Genomic DNA, 21,200 nt, shown 5'->3' on the forward strand with positions numbered 1-21,200 from the left:
CTCTCTAGTACTTCTGGGTCTGTCTTTGGTTAAACCAAAGAAAAGAACCCTTTGCACAGCATATGCAATGCCCTAAGATAAATCCTTAGCACTGGAAAAACTCCTGCTATATAAGAATGAAAGAGAGGGGGGCGGGGACAGGGAGGGAGGGAGGGAGGGAGGGAGGAAGGAAGGAAGGAAGGAAGGAAGGAAGGAAGGAAGGAAGGAAGGAAGGAAGGAAGGAAGGGAGAGAGAAAGATAAAGGCACATATTTTCCTCTACATACCCAGCTATGTAACTTAATGGAAACAAATACAATTAATTACAAATAAACATCAATATTTTTATCCCAGGCACCTCCTGTCCACCCTCTATACAGGCAAATGCCTAGTATACTGCAGGTTCGCTGCTGAAGCTGGCCCTCCCTCCTTCTGTGCACTGCTGAGGACCTGTCTCCTATTCTCTGAAGATACTGCATCTGCCCTTGGGAGATGATGTTTTTAATTTCTCTCTTCCTACTTCTATTGATCGGAGTTGCAGACCCTGGCTCATATGAAACTCACAAATTCATGTGAGTACTACATATACATTCCATGAAGCAGTTCATGCTTACAGATAACCAGCGAATCAGAGCAGTGTAGACACATGGAAAGCAGAAGCATCACACGAACTACATGTAGCCTGTTTAAGGTGCCCACAAACAGTTCCATCTCTAGGCAGACATAAGCCACTGACAGTTAAAATGAGCGTAAAGAGAACGCGGGTGGATCAGGGGCAGTGGTGGTGCACAGCTTTAACCCCAGCAATCGAGAGGCAGAGGCAGGCGGATCTCTGTGAGTTCGAGGTCAGCCTGGTCTACAGAGAGAGTTCCAGGACAGTCAGAGCTACAAAACTGTAGTCGAATCCAAATTTCATTTAGGTTTTCGGAATTCCATTTGAATTTCTCTCAGGATCTAAGGGGCCGCCATGCAATGTGCTAACAGAACTCCTGAGTCACTCACTGCTGCGGACACCTTCAGCCCAACAGCCTATTTTTAAAGGTTAATTAAAATTCCAATAGAATGTCCATGGAGTATGCATTTCTCATTCAGTAAATCGGAAGCTCTCCCAAGCACAGCAAACCTGATAAAAAAAACTGACCTTGGCCTCTTCCAGACACCCCCATGAAGAACACTTTCACCGAGCTAAGTGTTCACTGATATTTTATTTTAAAAAGGTGCCTGGAATAAGATTGTGCTGGCTGGAAGGGTCAGAAACTAAATGCAGGCTGAACCAAAATACTCATCAGAAACAACCATACAACTGAGAACCGATTCTACCCTGTTCAGAGGGCTGCAGAAGAAGACAATGGGACAGATCCCCTCGGCCCCACCCACCATGGGGGCTGCTCGGTCCCAGGCAACTGCAGAGCTTTCTCTTTCCTGCAGATCAAGGAGAAGAGCTTGCTTTCAGAGCGGCCACAGCCAGCTGGATCTACAACTAAGCAAAACGGTCCTCTCCTGCTGTCCTTAAAGCAAATGGCAGTCTTGCTTTTTTCCTTTTCTTTGGGGGGGGGTGTCGTTGGGGTTTTCTTCTTCACTTTAATGATGCTTATAAAGATCAGGGACACAGTCTGTGATAAGAAAGATAAAACTGGGCAGGAACAGTGGAAAACACGAAACAGGCTCCAATAGCCTTTGGGCTTAGATGTTCATTGAGGGCCCATGACCAAATCTCCTTAACACAAGATGACTTAGAATCTAAAAGCAAAGCATGATCTCTCTCTCTCTCTCTCCCTCTCTCTCCGTCCCTCCCTCCCTCCGTCCCTCCTCCCTCCTTCCCTTCTTCCCTTCCTCTCTTTCTCTCTCTCTCCCCTGTGCACAGCACAAATAATTCTCCACATGCACCCCTAACTTAGGTTCCTATACGCAATAGACCCACTAGCAGGGCCCCAGGAGGAACACCTCATTGGTAATGTGGGTAACCTAATTGTCCACAGAGAGGTGGCAAGAAATTAAGGAAGCCAGAATTAAAACTATTGCGCTAGAGCACCTGGAACCTGTGCCTTCCTTAGGCCCCAGAGTCCCCTTCCCTACCTCTTCTTCAGTAAGGACTACCACAAGCCCTAGGGGAGGTCCTGGGCCTCAGCTCTAAGAGAAGATGGTGAGAGGCAATGCCATAGTACAGCACCAGTCCCAGGACACAAGGAAAGTCTATGACAGTGTCCAGACCACACTCTGCCTGTATACTTAGAGACTAGAGAGAAACCTTCCTCTCTCTGGATCTGGCTGTGGTCGTACCAAGGTACCACCTGCAGCCACCACCTTTCTCAAAAACTGGTTTCGGGCTAGAGGGGAGACTTCAGCAGCAAAGCAGGGTGGGCATGGGTGGCTTTTAGGATGGGCTGCTCAGCCTGATCTGTGCAGGGCTCCTGTCACTTATGCTCAAACCATAACAGATGAGGGGACACTCCTGCCACCACAATGCTCTACAATCCCCACGTCGATGAAATAGCAGTCTTAAGCCTGAAGAGCATCTGTTTAATTTGGGGTGAACCAAATAAAGAGGTCACTCCTGTTTCTGTTTGGGACCGTGTCTATCAGTTAGCTAGTTTTGTCATGGAATAAGAAGATGTCGCTGAAGCCAGATTCCTCGAAGCCAGCGAGGCACTCAGGCTAAAGTTCATCTTTCCAGTATCCTGCTAACAGCAAGCCACTCAGCAGAAGGAAGCTTTACCTTCTTGATTTTCTGACCTATGTTCCCGGCGACCTCACAGGGCTGCAGGAAAGAACAGAGAGCTCACACATGGTTTACACGCCTAATAACACAAGCACTCTGGAATCTAAGGCAAGAGGATTAAGGGTTCATGCCTAGCATGGGCTACAGAGTGAAACTGTGTCTCAAAACACTTTTTAAAAATAGATAAAATGTTCTGTACAACCCACGACACACGATAGGTGCTCAGTGAAGAGTAATTTGGATTGCTCACTAATAATAACCACTATTAAGAACACAGCACCAAATGTTGTTGCCTCTGAAGTGCTTTTCGCACAGGCAAAGTATCCCGGGCAGACGGAACTACAGCAAGGTTCTCATGTCACCAACTGTCTGATACCCTATGGGGTATCTGGCTCCTTTCAGAATCCAAGCATGTCTATTCCAGCATGGCTGACCGTTTGCCAAACAGAGAGGCAAAGGATTGTGGTTGGAGGACACAGCCTAACACAGGTGATGCACCTAGATATCAATCTCCGTGGGGCACAAAAGGCTCACTTCTCCACCCAGTAGGTAGAATTACTGTGTCCAGCCCTCAGCAGCATTAAAAAGGAAAGATACAACCTCTTCAACTTTGATGACTAGGGATCAGGTAAATTTTATTTCAGACACCTCAGACACTCTCTACCCTGGTCAACGCTCTCATGTTAGCTGCCTGCTACCGTGCGGGCTATCTGGTTTCTCTCAGAATCAAGCACACCCAGGAGGTGAAGGCCCGCAGAGGGTGAGTTCACAGTAATGCTTAGACGTGTAAACAATTCAAGGACAATCTGGATGTCATGAGACCCTGTCTCACTGCTGAAGAAACAACAAGCCAGAAAAATATACAGTACAGGACCGCGGGGAAACTCATGGCACCGTATCCATACATATGTTCCAGCCCCAGCACAGGGGAGGGGCAGAAGGGAAGACACAATATAAACAACCTATGTTATTAGCCCTTGAACCCACATTTATGTCATCAAAGGTACTGTAAACTTCCCCCAATGTTTGAGTCTGTGAAAGCATCTTTCCTCTCCAACCTCACAGAGTTCTGCACAAACACCAGGCAGTGACTGTAATGGCCTCCTAAAGAGGCTAGAATACCTCTCTTTTCCCACTCAGTTTGGTCAGATTCATGGCGAGAGACCAAGACAGGTTATATAGATAGGCACAATATAACTAGTTGATAGTTTCTATATATGTCCAAACAAAAGCAAAGAATATTCAAAAATAAAAGCACTTGTTAAAGTAGGAATTATCATATGCTTAAGTCTTTACTAAATCCTTCATATTAAAAATTCAATCTCTAAATGATTCAATCTGAAACCATAATACCCTTCTGGCAGAATCCCTATTTGCCTGACTGCCTTCCTGTTTCTGTTTGTTGGATTGCTAGGGACGGGAACCAGGGTCTCTGGCATACTAGACATGTGCCGTGCCACTGAGCTACATCCCCAGTCCTCATAAAACTCTTAGACAGTCCTAACACAACCCAGTTGCTGACGGTTTGGGATACCAAAGGGGTTCCCTCGCAAGACTTTCAAGACAATAAACAAGTTAGGTTGAGAAAGTTAGCACACATTATAAAACTTTCAATAGTTTTACAGTATCTTTCCAGCCAGACTCTTCAACAGCACTTTAAGAAGCCACATGGAAACAGTATTTAGCAGCAGATAAAGAAACCAATAATCCCAAACTAGTCAATGGGCACTTCTAACTTGGTACAACATTTCTAGGGACAGCATCAGTAACTGTTTTTTTTTTTAAAGAGTCTTCTTAAATCTGTCAGGTAGGGGACTCCCCAGTATGCTGAAGACAACCGAGACTCCAAGCAAAGCATTTTGTGACCTGTGCATGAAACCAATCAGAACTTCAGTGCATTTTATACCCGATGCAGTCCCCAGATTCAGCTATAACTGAGTTAAGAATGCAGATGGGCTGAGTAGATACCTGTCCACAATGTATACACCTTAAAGGTTCACATATCTCCACTAGCCCAAAAGATCCGAGGAACTTCTAATCAAGAAAGGGGAAATGTGACATTTAAGGTTACTATTAGGTCAAATTTGGCATTTGTTAAGCGGTGGGATGAGTATCCATTTACTAAATAACATCAGGCAGCCACATCCAGAATTCAGCCTCACTAGAAAGCATCAATGTAAATTTTAGGGACGGTGGAGTACCGAGAGTCTGTTTGGAGGCAGTTTTCAGCTGGTCTCTGCCTACTATGTTCACAGGTGGCTGACACCTACATAACATGGAGTTTCAGCCCCTTTCTCTTTCACATCCATCACTGTCACCTAGACTGCTCATCGAGACCTAACACTGTTTCCCCACAGTGGTAGTGTGATGGCAGCAGGCGCGGCTTCCGACTGACCAAGAAGAAACCCAGTGACTACTAAAATATCAATGAAGAAAAGCTCCAAATACTGCAGTCTCTGCCTCTGCTACTTTCTTCTCTTAACGCGGCCAAATAACACTAGACTTCACTCTAACTTTCCCCCCAAACCTGAGCTTGGTCCTTTTGAGACGACTGAAAGAAAGCCTGCATTCAAGGTGACATACACAAAGAAGATACGTTCTCAAATTCCCAGAAGTGCAGACATCCCAAACCGTGGTGTACGTGGCCACACAGAACATCAACCTCCAACATCTCAAAATCGTAAAGACCCAAACATGATTTCCTCATACTCAAGCACTATTGCTAAAGCTACAAGCTTCTGCCTCAGGGACAAGTCCCAAAGAACGCACTGAACAACAGTAAGGTCCCAGAAGTTGTCTGAGGTTGTGCCTTTCCTGTATCAGAGGCTTCCGGGTAGGCGTCAGGCCAACCTCACTCCTCAAGGTGAGCTGGACCGAGGTCTGCTGGCAGTCATCAAAGCACCTGAGCATCTCAGAGGAGTCATAGTTCCAAAGCCCACATAATTACTGAAGCAGGAGGAAGCAACCAACAAATGTTGCAAATAAAAACCTTTAATTATAATATTAGATTACAAACAACACCGACAAGAACGAAAAGCTTCTGAGCCTCTAATGGAGTTAGTATAGCTGGATTCAGCCACACTAGAGTCAAATTTAAATTTTGGTCCCTCAGCAACGATCCTAAGAAGGAAGGACTATTCCCTGACTACCTTTCTCCCAGTCCACAGAAAACTCATATTTAGTCATCCAGAAAAAAGTCTTCCAACTAAAACAAAAGTAGTAAAGTCTATACAATGCAGGTATACAAAATCTAATAATGAATATTTCAAACAACGGTCCATGTGGGAAAACAACCCTGCCTACGAGACCATAAGAGGACCCAGGCTTGGCAAGAGAATGCCGCAAGCCCTGAGGTTAGGACCGCACGCTCCTGGTGATTCTACGCAAACTCCTTTCTTCCTTCTGGAGACAGCTGTAGTCATTCTGTGGCAGGTCTGCCCACTCTGCCCTCTGCCCTGTCCACCTTAAGCAGAGAGTTAATTAGGTACGAGGCCATCAGCTCCCTGTCAGCGATCAGAACCAGGGGACCAATAAGCAGTAAGTTCCCAACTGGTGACCTGAGGGCGAGGAGGAAGACTCCGGAGGTGTAGGGGAAGAGGGTTGTTTCTGGGGATTTGAAAGGGTAAAAAAGTGTGAGAGAGATATACAAATACATACAGTCGGAATACATGGATAAATAGATACACATAGAGTCAGTATAGATGGATGGATAGATGGATAGATGGAAGATAGATAGATAGATAGATAGATAGATAGATAGATAGATAATTGATGGATAGATGGATAAATGGATAATAGATAGATAGATAGATAGATAGGTAATAGATAGATAGATGATTGATGGATAGATGGATAAATGGATAATAGATAGATAGATAGATAGATAGATAGATAGATAGATAGATAGATAGATAGGCAGACAGAAGGACCAGGCCTAGTCAAAATGGAAGTGGTGGAGGGCAGCAGGTCAGAAGGCATATCCACCTAGTGAGAGTGAGAGGATGGTTCACATGAACTGGTCATGGGGGCAGGTGTGAGCACAGTGCTCTAAGCACTTGGAAAGCAACTTAGATGTCCACATGAAGTTTGGGGTAAGGGTTAGGAGGTGCTGTGGCGGGATGTAGCCAAGAGTTGGTTAAGTGGGAACTGAAAGCTACGCAGAGCCTCTGGAGCACAGAGAAGTTGTTAAAGAATAAAACAAACCAGTAGGCCACGGAAGAGCCTCTGACCATGACTACTCGTACATCCACGTGCGCACAAGCATACACTTTCCCACACAGTGACGCCATGTCATTGGGGTAGATTCTTACCTTAGCCACTGGCACGCTCCTATTAGACGCCACGTCGCACAAACTGGAGGTAGAGCTGCCTGCCGCGGCTGGAAGAAAGACCGGGGAACGCGGGGGACTGCTGGTCGCACCTCCTGGAACACCAGCGAGCGCCGGGAACGTACCGGGGCCCGGGCGCGCAGGAGGGCTGCTCCCTGGACTGGTGCCCGTGCGGGGCCTCTGGCGAATGCCATCCAGCAGGCGCACCAGCAGGATGTTGGCGGGCAGCTCGTCCACACCGCAGCCCACTAGGATGCGGCACTCGGGACAGCGTAGCTCGTGGCGCGAGCACACGATGCTCTCCAGACAGCGGCGGCAGAAGGTGTGCTGGCATGGTAACACCTTGGCGGTGGTATCCAGGCGCTCCAAGCATACGGAGCATTCCAGCAAGTCCAGCAGCGATGACTCGTCCATGTCCTCGTCAGTCCTCGCTTGGGCCTCCTGCTGCTGCTCACCCTGCCTATCGTCGCCCTCGTCGCTCCGAGCTGTAGTGGCCGCCGCCTTGGACGCCAACAGCCAGGACGCTCCTAGCAGCATGGGGGAGGCGCTGGCGCGGACCCAGTGAGCCGCCTAAGTCCAGGAGCCAGAGCCCGGCCCGCCAAGGATAGCGAGCATTTGCACCCTGCCTGAGCGGGCAGGGTTCCGTCGCCAGCGGACGCTCAGACAGCCCAAGGCGATGGCCTCTGTGTTGCAAAGTGACACACGCCGACCCCGCCAGAGGAGTTCCTGGAGCAGCGAGTCAACTCCAAGCAGCTGAGCGGGCTCAACCCTCCTACACGCGCGGCTGGCCACTGCGGGCTACACCTGTCCCGCCTCGCCTCTCGCACCCCGGAGCCCAGCGGTAGGAAGTGCGGGGAGAGGCCAGCCGGGTCCCCGGGGAAGCCAAGGTGCGGCGTGCGCGCTCCCCCGCGCCGCAGGCGAGCCGCACAGCCCCCCTCGGCGCCTCCATGCGCCCCTGGGCTGCCAGAACGCCACCGCCTAGCTCAACCGGCCGGGCTGGACCTTCTCCCCGGCCGCGAGCACGTGCGCGGGGCGGGGGGTGGAGGGGGGAAGAGGTCACAGTCACGGAGAAGCGGACACCTCTCTTGCCTTGGCGCTCTCCCCTTAGGCCACCTCCGGGGCTCCGGAGAACTTCCCCCGCGCAGCCTTGGCCCTGTCCCCTATGGACGCGGGACTCTGGGTTCTCCCCGAGCTTCAGGAAGGGACGTTTCTTCTCAATGCGGCCGCAAAGGAAAGTTTGAGAGCATTATCCCGACTGCTTTCTCCGGCAGCTCTGCAGAGCAGCCTGGGGACGCATCCGACACCCAGGCATCCTTCTGGACGACTCCAGGGAGCTTGAGTCCCCTCTCCCGCCAGCATGCACAAGTGACAGCTGTGGGTGTAGGCGCGGGGATGTCCCTTGGGGCGAAAGGGGAAGGCTCTGAGCTGGCGGGTGGCCCCCGGGGCCGCGACCACTCCTTCTGGAGGCCAGCCGCCCTCTCCAGAATCACCGAGGTGAGACTGACGCCGCCGCCCACGCGCCAGCACACTGTGGCCGAGCGCCGCGCCCCTGGCGGCGCGGTGAGAGACTCCAGTGCCCGCTCTGGTGTGCTCTGGCGAACCCAGCTCCAGCTTTTCCTCGTGAGGCTCAGAGGAGGGGGAATTTGCGCTCCTTCCCGATGCCCGGGTTTCTGGGAGCGTCAGAGCGACGGAAGTACGTACGAGGACCCGGAGCAGCAGGGAAGTTTGGCGGTGGGCTGCGGTCGGCGTCCAAGATTTCTTGCCGTGTGCTGCCCCCTGGTGTCCCCGTTGTGTTCCCAACACTCTCGAGCTTGGCACAAGCAAAGATCCAGCGGACTGGATGATGCAGGACTGGGAGATGCCAGGGCATCTACATCAGAAGTGGTGTAGATGCCCCTCCTACCGGTTGAGCTGTCCTGTTGTTTGTGAAGCTGAGCATTCACTTTCCTAGTTTCTAGGGATAAAATAAAATGTGCCGATGCTTAAATGCCGAGATAGTCTGCATTATCAACCTTGTGAAATAATTGTGAATAATGTCTATATTATCAACCTTATGAAACAACCTTGTGAAATAATTGTTTTTTAACTTCATTTCACATGTAAACAAAATGGGTTTCACTCTCATGAAGCCGTTAAATTTGATTTAATTTTCGTGACCACAGAACCCAAACACATAAAGACCACATGCTTGTAGAATGAATGGTTGCTATAAACTATGTGTCTTTTACAGTGTAGTATCTTCCACGCTGGGTGCTCAGTGAATATCTGTTGAGTGATTGAAAGAATGTCACGGTCTCATCCAGTAATGATTCGAAAGCAGTCCTGGGCACTCTACTTTCAGATACCCTAAAGTTCCTATCATGCTGCCAGTGTCTGGAAATTTTGGGAAGCAGATAGTTTACTCAACCGACATCTTACCATTTACATCAGTACTGGCGAGGGTGTAAGAACTGTCTATCTAGCTTGTAACGGGAGTAAGGTAGGGGAAACATCTTTTCTCAGGGATGCCCAAGGAGAACCTGTGAGAGGACCAGAATACCTGATTCATGAGTGTTGATCAGAACCCAGGAAAGGGCAAGTAAGCCCACCCCTCAGACACAGTGGGAGATCGCCAGAAAATAGTTCCTGTCCATTATGATACAGCCTGGATACTTTTGGATACAAGAGAGAAACTACTTCAGAAAAAATCTTAAAAGGAGCAAAATAAGAGGCATCTTGTAAGTCCATAGAGCTGCACTAGCAGACAGAGTCCCCTGAACCTTGCCCTTCCCCTTTGTATGTGGTGGCTCCCTCCGCCCTCCATCCAGCACCAGGTACCACATGCTAGAAAATATGGCCAAAGCTTGCACTGGATCCGGCAATATAGCATGCAATTAGCATCAGCCACTGACAAAACAAGCACCTGATACTGTCGTGGGCTGACAAGAAGTTTGAAAATCCTGTCACCTGCATTGTTTGTAATAGCCAGAACCTGGAAACAACCTAGATGCCCTTCAATGGAAGAATGGATGAAGAAAGTATGGAATATATACATATTAGAGTATTACTCAGCAGTAAAAAACAAGGACTTCTTGAATTTTGCATACAAATGGGTGGAAATAGAAAACACTATCCTGAGTGAGGTAAGCCAGACCCAAAAAGAGGAACATGGGATGTACTCACTCATATTTGGTTTCTAGCCATAAATAAAGGACATTGAGCTTATAATTCGCGATCCTAGAGAAGCTAAATAAGAAGGTGAATCCAAAGACAAACATATAGGCATCCTCCTGAATATTAACCTTCATCAGGCGATGAAAGGAGACAGAGACCCACATTGGAGCACTGGACAGAAATCTCAAGGTCCAAATCAGGAGCAGAAGGAGAGGGAGCACGAGCAAGGAACTCAGAACCGCGAGGGGTGCACCCACACACTGAGACAATGGGGATGTTCTATCGGGAACTCACCAAGGCCAGCTGGCCTGGGTCTGAAAAAGCATGGGATAAAACCGGACTTGCTGAACATAGCGGACAATGAGGACTACTGAGAACTCAAGAACAATGGCAATGGGTTTTTGATCCTACTGCACGTACTGGCTTTGGGGGAGCCTAGGCAGTTTGGATGCTCAACTTACTAGACCTGAATGGAGGTGGGCGGTCCTTGAACTTCCCACAGGTCAGGGAACCCTGATTGCTCTTCGAGCTTATGAGGGAGGGGGACTTGATCGGGGGAGGAGGAGGGAAATGGGAGGCGGTGGCAGGGAGGAGGCAGAAATCCTTAATAAATAAATAAATTTTTTTTAAAAAAAAGAAAATCCTGTCACCTAGCCTGGGCTAGTGGCTCCTCTCTGAGTCAAGTGTCTACAGAAGCAAGATATGATATGAAGTCAGGCAGCACCGTCCAATGTTTCCCAGAAGAGGAAGTATGGGTTCCCTGCATTAGCATCTGAGAAAGCAAAAACAGATGTCCATTCTGGGAGCTCAGGACATGTCTGCCCTCAGAGCCCCTCATGATGCATCATCAAAGTGAGGATGAGGAAATACAGAACTATTTGGACGCCTGGCGTTCCTGTGTTTCCAATCTGGCCTTCAGCACCTACCACAGCCAGTGTTCGCTGTAGCTCACTGTGAAGCCAAACTCACGCAAAGGCCGGCAGGACATGCTAATCAGTTCAGCAGCTAGGTTCAGGCAACGGTGAGGACTGAGATGAGCTATCTCTGCCTTCCCAAGGGAAAACCATTCCTCTGCTGCAACCTCTCATTCACTGTTCCGAAGAAATGGTGTTGAGTATTGTGATCTCTTCTTGCCTGTGAAGAGGGTTGTAGGCCTTTTATAGCTCCTGATGGTCAGTGGTTGACAAAAATTTCTATTCCCAGAGTTAGCCAAAATAAATACATGGCCAGATTAGCCCAAAGACCTTCAGTTTCAAGTTCTTGTTATACTCCCAGGAGAGTCCATAAAGGGATTCAAGGGTGTGGCCTAAATAGCTGAAGTATTACAAATACAGTTTTAGGTTACTCGCTAAATTTGCACATATTCAATAAGCCAAATATGTAAGTAAATGATGGAAGAGCTGGCTTTGCAGCCATTCATATAAAAATATCTGGGAATTCAGTCAACCACAAGAATACTAGGAGCCAACATGTGTCATCCATATAGCGTTGGCAGCCGAGGGAAGCCCTGAAGGCCTCAGACACTTGAATGTACGTTAACAGGCTGTGATATGGAACGCAAGAATTCCATCATACCTCGAACTTGTCAGACCTCATTTGAGAGATTATCTCCAATTCTGGGAACCAGATATTAATGAAGAAAGGATAAAGGAGTTAGAGGCCCAAGCCTCGGCGTTAGGAGGAACAGAGAGAGAAAGCTCAAAGGAAGTGGGGTGGGGCGGCTGTGTGGCTTGTGGCTACCCCAAACCTGAACTCCTTGTTTCTTACAATCTCTCCCTTGGTGCTAGATAGGAATTTATTCTTCCAGCGGAAGAGGGGAGATGTCACTTAGGCTCAGTCAATTAAAAGATGTGTCCCCCGACAGTCCTGATCTGACAGGTGGCGGGGGGAAGTTAGATGCAGCCTGCAGAGCCATAGATATCCCAAGGCAGCTAGTCTGCAGTGGCAGGACCCATAGTCTGGGACCTGCTGGATTGCAGAAGCATCACGGCATCTCCAGGAAGGGGCAAACTGGCATCCCCAGGCCTGTCCTGATGGTGGCAATGGGCTCAGCTGTAACCTCCCTTGCTCTACTGGCTTTATTGGATCCTGTGAGTTTCCCTGTTTTTCTAAGATTAATTCCTTTCTGTGAAATCATCCCAAGTTTCCGTTTGTCATTTGCAACTGAGAATTCTAGTTGATGCCTGTTTTGTCAGCCAGAGGTGATGGATGAAGGGGCCTGATATGAGACAGCCAGCACCATGCTGAAATGGAGGCAGTATTCATAAATTAAACAGCATTTCTTGGATGAGTGTGTTCCTTCCTCAGTCAGGTGCTGAGTGAGAGCAGAGGGCAGGATGAAACCGTGTGCGGAGTAGAGTTTGCCTCCGGGACACAGGCATCCCAGGATAGTTGTATCTTCTGCAGATGGGAACCCCTGCAAAGCTGGTCCTGTTCTTTCCATCCTGACTTTGTCCCTCCTTCCCAGGGAATTCATCTCCCATTCCTAAACAGGAGTTATTTCAGGACTTGATTCTGATTTGTAACCTCTCCCCTTTGTACACAGAGTGCTGTCCACACAGTAAGTTCTCAAAAATATGCTTGCTGGATGCACACAATAACACATACAATGCATCACTCCCAGATCAGTTATCAGACCAAAAAGAAAGTCCAGAAGGACCCACTTAAAGGGCCATAAGATGCGTCTTTATCTCAGAACCAAGTTTGAGGTGTCAGAAGGATAAGGAGGTGCAGATGTCTGGCAGTTAGGGATATGAGTCACCCACATCTCTGGAAGGTCAGGAGGAGGTTGTAAATCTGGGAGTTATTTCACTAAAGGTGATAGATGGAAGCTTGAGGGAGTAAAGAAGTCAGGTTACTTCTCAGAAAGGCGCAGAGGAGTCTTTGGATTTGATAAGTAAGGACGGGAGGAGAAGGGCTGGCTGGCAGCAGGGGGTCTCATCAATCATACTTGCTTAGACTACTCCATCTTCGGAGTACACATGACTTACAGATGTGACTTAGTGCTATACAAACATTATTCTGGTGACAGAGGAAAGTTCTCAAGTTTGGGAAAGTAGATGTGATTCCAATGTAGATATTAAGTACAAGGGATGGAGATTTCACTATGCAAGTTGATCAGTCTTGTTAGTCTGTGTTGAGATAAATGGGTCCCCACTGGGACAACACTTAACACTGTGTGTGTGTGTGTGTGTGTGTGTGTGTGTGTGTGAGAGAGAGAGAGAGAGAGAGAAGAGAGAGAGAGAGAGAGAGAGAGAGAGAGAGAGAGAGAGAGAGAGAGAGAGAGAACAAGTTGATCAGTCTTATTAGTCTGTGTTGAGATAAATGCATCCCCACTGGGACAACACTTAACACTGTGTGTGTGTGTGTGTGTGTGTGTGTGTGTGTGTGTGTGTGTGTGTGTGTGTGTGAAAGAGAGAGAGAGAGAGACTCAGAATTGAATATAGGGTCCTATGCATTACTGGCAAGCACTCTATTACTGAGATAATAGTCCCAGTTCACTGAACACTTAAGCTGTGCTGCCCTGATTGGGGTGCTGCCCTGTGTAGGCCAGGCTGCAAGGAATGAATGAACAGGATTTCTCTGTGTAAGGAAGAAACGGCAGAAGGATGGAAAGGAGGCAGGGGAGGACCAGAAGGCCTTTCTTTGTGACTTTACAAAAGTCCCTGTCACCATTACCTCTTGGTGAGCAGAGAGAAATGTGCAGAATCCTTGCCATAGCCTCCTTGGCCCTTGGCCAAGGTCCTTTGTTTGTTTTACTGACCTGTCCTAGAAAGGGCTACTCAGAACACACAGCCATCACCCATCCAAATAAAAGTGCAAATTGGTACAATGTCCTCTGTTGTCCTGAGGTCTGTGAAGCAGGTAGCTGATGCTGGCCAGTCTTTCCCTCCCACTCTCTTCAGACCAATGGCTGAGTACGCCAGGGTGATCTCAGTCAGTGCCACCTGGTAAGGCCCCTGGAGGGAAGGTAGCCCGAGAGAAGGTAGCCCTGGGCCTCTTCCCCATCTTCCACAGATGAGCAGTGACAAGGTGACCGCTACACTGTAGGAACACCACGAGGACCCTGGGGGAAGAGTCCCACCCTCCACTTCTCCCTCTGCCAGACTTTGGGACCAGCCTCTGCAATTGGAAAGTTTTAGAAAATTCCAAGGGGTTTCCAAGAGACATCTGATTACGCAGGACTTAGTGGGTATGTGGGAAATTAAGAAAGGTTTTAGCATGGTAATAAATCTGAGAAACAGGTCATTCCATTATGCTTTTAAATCATGGATATCTTAACAAACGATTACCATTTATCCCACTGCAAACAATACACATTTCCTAGGGTTGATGCTTGTTACCAACCGCAGTTTCCATAGCACTGTGAAAAAAAAAATCTCAAATTCTTTCTGAGTGCTAAAAATGATCCTGAAATTGCCTGCGTTTTCTTTTTTGCAATCTCTGAAAGATTTATAATCAATTCTCTCCTTCATTCTGGAGCTATAACCATTTTCTTTTAAGTTGGCTCAAGATCTTAAAAACACTTAAATTTGCGTGTGCAGGACAGTTATTAAGCTGAAGCACTCTGCTGATAACACGTTCAACACAGTGAAGAGAATCCTTGATCTAAATTATAGTCGTAAGCAGAATGAATGAAAACAATATCAAAAAGCTACCTGAACAACTGCGGCATAATTGACATAAAATAATATTTAATATATGAATATGTATCTTGACAGAAGTACATTCCAAATCATTCAAGGGAGACTGTCCATCATTAACAATACTGCTGTGATATCTAGAAAAGAAATTGTGAAATATTGTATGAGAGATACGGGAAGTTAATGCGGAATAATCAATCTCATGAGAAAGAGTAATTGAATCTTTTCATGGATGAGATATTTGCCTCTTCCTGAGGCGAGATTAGAATTCTGATTTTTTGCCAAGAGTGTTTTTATTCTGAGCTGTGGTTAAATACATAGATTATTTTTTTTACCATAAAAGGTATTCCCAATTTTTGCAAGTGCTTCAGTGGACAACCTAGAGGGACTCTGGGGCTAGGAAAACTGCCTCAGAGTCTCCTCAGAGCTGTCATCAAAAGAAGGATCTCACTCTCAACTGATCAACACACAGAAAACACGAAACTGCCAAATGCTCAGGCCCTGACTGAAACGGCACACAGCACCCCCTTCCTCTTGAGGCTCAGGTTTCTTCTTAGCAGAGAGGAGGAAAGGTTGTTAGAGACAATGGTAGATAACGTCAAGAAAACGGGGTTTTCAGGACACAACAGGGCAGATGTGTGTATTAACTCACAGCAATTGTGGCCGCTTTCACAACAGCTGCAACAAGCTCAAGCCAGACAACATCTCCGGGTGCATCTGGGAGAGGGTGGACACCTAATCCCACCATTCGCTGAGGAGCTGTCAGTGTTCCATAGCTTCTGGGAGGCAGGGAGTTGGTTTTCTTTAATGATATACTCCCTTGGAAGGTCAACCGTATTCCAGGGAAGATGGCATCCCCAGAGGAAGCTGGGTGACCCAGACTAGACTGGACAGAGCGAGAAAGGAAGAAAACCCAAAGCTGGGTAGATAAGGAGGCCAGGGGGAAGGGGGTGGATATGGAATGAGTTGGAGCAGAAAGGTGAATATGACCGAAATACATTGTATGAAATTCTCAAAGAATTAATGAAAATGTTTCAAGCCAAGATGCTGTGGCTAGATAGGACATCAACCTAGGGGAGAACCTCCTATTATCATTTTGCTAAATGGATACAGTATTAAGCTGACACCTGATGGCCTATTGTCATAGCCATAGATTAACACATCTTCCACAGCCCATCAGAGACTCTTGTATTTGCAGTTGATGGCAGTCAACACAGAGACCCACAGCAGATTAAAGACTGTGGCGTGCTCAGCCCTAAAGAGGGTATGTACATCACAGCACCTCCTTCCAAGGCTCAGGGATCATTGCAGAAGAGAGTTAGAAAGGCTATGAGGGTCAAAGTCAGTGAGTCAGCACAAAACACAGTATCCTCCAGACACAACCGGGGGGCGGGGCTACACATGTGAACTCACAGCCAGTATGAGAGCACGCACAGCACAATGCAAGCTAGACAAAATCTCAGCACAGAGAAGAAAGGCAGACATGAAATCCCACCCCTAATCTATGAGCTGTTAGCAGCTGCTGGAAGAGGGAACATCGGTTTTCTTAAAGAGTATCGCCACTGGTAGATCAACCACACTCCAGTGGAAGGCCACACTTCTGAATATACGGGCATCACAAAATGGACTTAATGGGTAAAAGGGGAAAAAAGAAAACACAAACTTGAGAGGGTAGGAGAGAGGCGTGGATCTTGAAGGAGTTGGGGGAGAAGTGAACAGGATCAAAACTCATTGCTTGAGATTCACAAAGAACTAATTTTTCTTAAAGGGGCAGTTAAGAAAGCTCTCAGAGATATTTCTTTTTCTCTTTCATTTATTTTTTTGGTTTTTCAAGACAGGGTTTCTCTGTGTTACAGCGCTGGCTGTCCTGAAACTCACTCTGTAGAACAGGCTGCCCTCAAACTAAGAAATCTATCTGCCTGCCTCTGCTTCCCAAGTGCTGGGATTGAAGGCATGCACCACCACCGGCCTGGAGATAGTTCTCAAAAGCCAGCTCAGAGTCATTTGTGTGTTTGATGGTCCTCACAAGAAAGGTATCTGTGAAGGCAGCCAAGGTGGTCATAGCATCACCGCGTCAGACTGTCCCTCGCTAGCCTTTCAAGGCACAGGGCCCACAGCAGCAAGGGAGCCAGACACCTTTGCTCAGCCATTGCCAGGTGTCTTTCTCACCCTCGGAAATGACAGCCTGCTTCCTGAAAGAATGTCACAACTCAAAATGTCCTTCCAGATACTGGGCCTCATGTACATCTTTTGGAAATATTACCTAATCTCCTTTTTCCAAGAAACTGGAAATAAATCTAGTCCTTTGACCACATGGCTCTCTGGGTTTTAATCAGTGACTTTGGGGGGATTGTTTTTTGTTTTTGTTTTTGAGGAAAACCCTCTGCTGGCCCTGGCATTAACTTGGCTGTTCTGTGCGCTTTTATATACACAGCACTGTGGTGACATTTGTAAGACTGTATCCTGACATGCCAGGGTCAAATGTTTCAGTTAACTATTTCCATATCCCCCCTCCCAAGTTAAAACAAGGGCACCTGCAGCTAGCTTTCTTTTTGGTCACCAACTAGCTCCCAAATCATGATGTGGGATTATATGGGATTAATCATGATTGTTAGTAGTTATGAATGCTTGGCTTTATCTTGGCTCTTGTTTTCATCTGTTTCTCTTTATCTATATTTTGCCTCCAGGTTTTTTTTTTACCTTTCTTTCATTCTGTATATATTACTTTAATGTTTCCTCCATGTCTGGCCGGCTAAGAGCTGCCTGGCTTCTGGCTCCAAGCACGTTCTTCTCTTTCTCCCTCTTCCTTTTCTCTCTCATTCTCTCTTCTCTCCTACTTATTCTCTCCGCCACTCAGCCCCACTTCTCCCTCTCCAGCCTAGCTACAAGCCATCCAGCCACCAGACCAATAAGGTGCCTTAGGCAGGCACGGTAAATCAGCAACACATCTTTACATAATAAAACAAATGCAGCATAAACAAATGTAACACATCCTTACATAGTTAAAGTAGTAGACCACAACAGGCACCATTTCTTTTCCCATACACCTGTCCTTTGGGCAGGCCTCAATGCACATACCTTGTCTGACCTTTGCTCTGGTTAGAGGCGACATCATAGGCACACATGTCTGGCAGAGGATACTGGCTGATCTTTGCAGGGGCTGTCAACTGACCCAGAAGATGAGCCGCCTCATAGAAAAGTGGACTTTGCAGCATGAAGTCTTCAAGCAGTAACTAAGTAGCCACCTGTGTGGAGAGCTTCTGTAAAAAGCCAGCCTCCAGCTTTCTGGAATTTACCAGAATGCGGGTTGATTCTGAATCCTTGCTATCATGACAGGATCGTGGCTAGCAGGTGGCTGTCTTGCAGGTGACACAGCAGGGCCCACAGCTCTGTCCTGCTGCCGTCTGACGGGGTCGCCTCGGCTTCCCTCCAGAAAACTGAACACATGCACAGAGCAGGCTGTAAGCCACACACACCTGCCACTCTCTTCTGCTAGTGGGCACCAGCCACCTGCTCCAACCTGGCTGCAGGAAGATACAGACAGCTACTGCTTCCACACACAGCTTTGCACCTCAGAGGCAACGGCATGAATGTTGAATCCAATGGACCAGATTGCCAACCACTCAAATTGGGTAGGACATCAGATCCATGATCTTTAAAGACCCTGCAAAGCTAAGGTTCTCTACGTCTAGGAATATCATGTTTAAATTCTAAGCATGCCCAAGACGGTGGGGGGCGGGGGGAGCTGGAAGGCTATCTCCTACCACCCTAAGCATTATTTTTAATGGATGACAATATGGCTGTGTCTTGAGATTTGGGGAGAGATCTGCCAGACAGAGTGTTCTTCTCTAAGTGTGATGGGCAAGCCACCACATGGTTAGGAACATGGTGGCGTTGGAAGTGACAAGAGAGTCCATCTGTCTGCAGGCGCGGCTCAGAGACTTGTAGTTCCCAGCGCCCAACTCTACAGCCTCTGGAACAACTTCAGCTGCTCAAAAAGCTACCATTGCAGCCCGGGAAGGCAAATGGAAGCCGTGCAGTGCAGGAGGAGGAACGCACAGGCACTGGGCGGCTAGGATGGCTTTGACGAGCGGCTATTGGCTGCCGTGTGGACGTGCCTGTGTGTGCTTGGCTCTGGTATCTCCTCTGTAACGTCTAGCAGGGTGTGAAGCGGGGCCCAGAAACAGAAGTGAGATAGGAAGGGCACCTCCTTGAGCTGAGGGGAGAGGTGTACAGGGGCGGGGGGGAGGCAGCTCAGAGGCAGATGACTTCTATATTCAGTCTGTTCTAAACAAGACCTGGCACAACTCCCAGGGGAAAGAGGGTTTGGGGATCTGTACCGAATTCCCCATATTTGGAATAGCAGACTTTAAGATCAAAGGTTGTTTTTATAACAAGGGGAGCATAAGGGGGAAATGGAAGAATTATTTCCAAGGCCACTCACTATCTCTTGGAAAGAGAATTAATTTTAGTGTCCTTTTAACTTTACCTAATTGCATCGGAATTAGCGCAGCCAAGTCCTAATGTATTGGTTTAAGTTAAATGTAATTTTCATTCTCATTTATGAAGGCTTACTTTGCCTGTAAAGGATGGTGGGACGATAAGAATACACGTGGTGTAAAGAGGAAGCATAATTTTATTAGTCAGCAATGCATTTACATTTGATGAGAACAATTTAATTTGACTTGCAATGCAATAAATAACTGGCCATTAAAAATCCACTAGTATTCTTGGACTTCCTGTGTCTACATGCCTTTAAGTAATCGCTTGCCTGCGCTTACCTAGGTTATCTATAATTAAATATAAAAGTCATTTCAAAAAGCCATTAAAAGCCTGAGTTAACGTCACACTTGAAGTGAGATTCAGAGTCTCGGTTCCCACTTTGTCCCTATCTCCCTTAGACACACCTGCACCTTGTATCATCGGGGTGGGAGCATGGGGTTAATCCCTATGCTATGAAGTAAGTTTCTGAACAATTATCCCCCGTTTTCTGTGACCAAACAACAAACCTCAGGGAGGTGTCCTTGCCCTTTGGGTCAATTTCTTCATTCCCTTGTTTCCGAGGCTACACAGATAAGAACACCCGGCTGCTCTGCTCGGCTGTCTTCCTGCGCACTCCTAGGTGGATGGCTCTATCGGACACCTTAGAGACCATCTTAGCCGCAGTGTGAACCACACTTGCCCAAAAGCACAGGGCATATCTTAAATCAAGTTTGCTTTTGTTTCTAACCGGTGGTTCCTAGACCCTTCGTCTATGAAGTGGCTACGTACAGTGCCTCCCTCGTATGCTTCCTGCAGAGCTGAGTAGATGCATAAAGAATGCGTGGAGGCGTATCTAGCAAACAGCAAGCATTTTGATACCTGGAACCATATTTTCTGGCACTGTTATAATGGCTACCATGTTAAGGGTGGCACCAAAGCTAGGTCTGAGCAACCTGCTTTGCCTCACAAGCAGCTGCATTCCAACTCTCTGCACCTGTTCCCCCTGCCACTGGAGCAGACAGCTGGGCTTTGTGGGCCTAAGCCCAGCACACTGAATACATAGTGGGTGCTTTATAAACCGTTCCCTCCACGGTCATGCAGCTTTCTGTGGTGCTCTTTACCAGACCGTTCCCTGCCCCAGCCCTAGACTCCATCCCCTTAAAAAGAGCTAAGTGTTTCATGAGATTCTTCCCAGCTTTCAATCTGCTCAGCCTTCCCAGTCAGGCTGCCTCCCGAACTCCTGTTATTAGAACAAAGCAATGCATTGAATAATTACCGAAAGGCTTTGGTGTTCTCGGCGTCATTGTTAGTTCTTAACACATCTTCTGAAATGAAAAGCTCTTGAATGGTTTTTCTCAGCTGACAGGCTCGCCCACGGGCTCTGACGGGCTTTTGAGGAAATAGCTCCGGATCATTACTGTTATTATCCCTAACTCTGATAGCTGTGTCAAGTGAGGGGGGGGGGGGAGAAAACTCAAGTCCTCTGTTTCTCCTCATTAAGTTATCTGAGTATTTTGTGATTGAGGAGACTTCAGCAGGATATTTCATTTCACTCTGAGGAGCTTTAATTTCCATTTCGTTCTTTTCTAATTTTACTCGTTCCTTCACAATGCCATGCACATATGCACATCGAATGTATTTTGACCATATCCCCCGTTACCTCTCATCTCCCCTTCCTCCTCCCCCGGTGAACCTCCTCTTCATCTCAATGAGTGTTCCACCTGCTCTCCAGTCTTCATTTTGTTGTTCCTTGGTTTCACTACTCTGTACACACTTCACTGTGCTCCCTAACAACCGTGTGTGGAGAGCCTGCTGTGGCCAACAACACGCCCAGTTGTCTCGTGCTCAGTGTGTGAGCCAGAGGACACGCTCATCAACATCAGTAGGAACCATCAGA

The 21,200-nt window shown here is 47.5% G+C and overlaps 1 protein-coding gene across 1 annotated transcript in view; it reads right to left on the reverse strand.

The window, feature by feature from the left end:
* Sh3rf3 (SH3 domain containing ring finger 3) overlaps window positions 1–7,741 on the reverse strand; it is a 264,667-nt gene extending 256,926 nt beyond the window's left edge. The window contains exon 1 of the mRNA XM_075980221.1: window positions 7,008–7,741. Coding sequence (XP_075836336.1) covers window positions 7,008–7,562 — 555 coding nt within the window. The 5' untranslated portion in view covers window positions 7,563–7,741. The remainder of the gene's footprint in view (window positions 1–7,007) is intronic.
* Window positions 7,742–21,200: the final 13,459 nt, after the last annotated feature.

This window comes from Microtus pennsylvanicus, chromosome 7, assembly GCF_037038515.1.
Source record: "Microtus pennsylvanicus isolate mMicPen1 chromosome 7, mMicPen1.hap1, whole genome shotgun sequence".
Lineage (NCBI taxonomy): Eukaryota > Metazoa > Chordata > Mammalia > Rodentia > Cricetidae > Microtus > Microtus pennsylvanicus.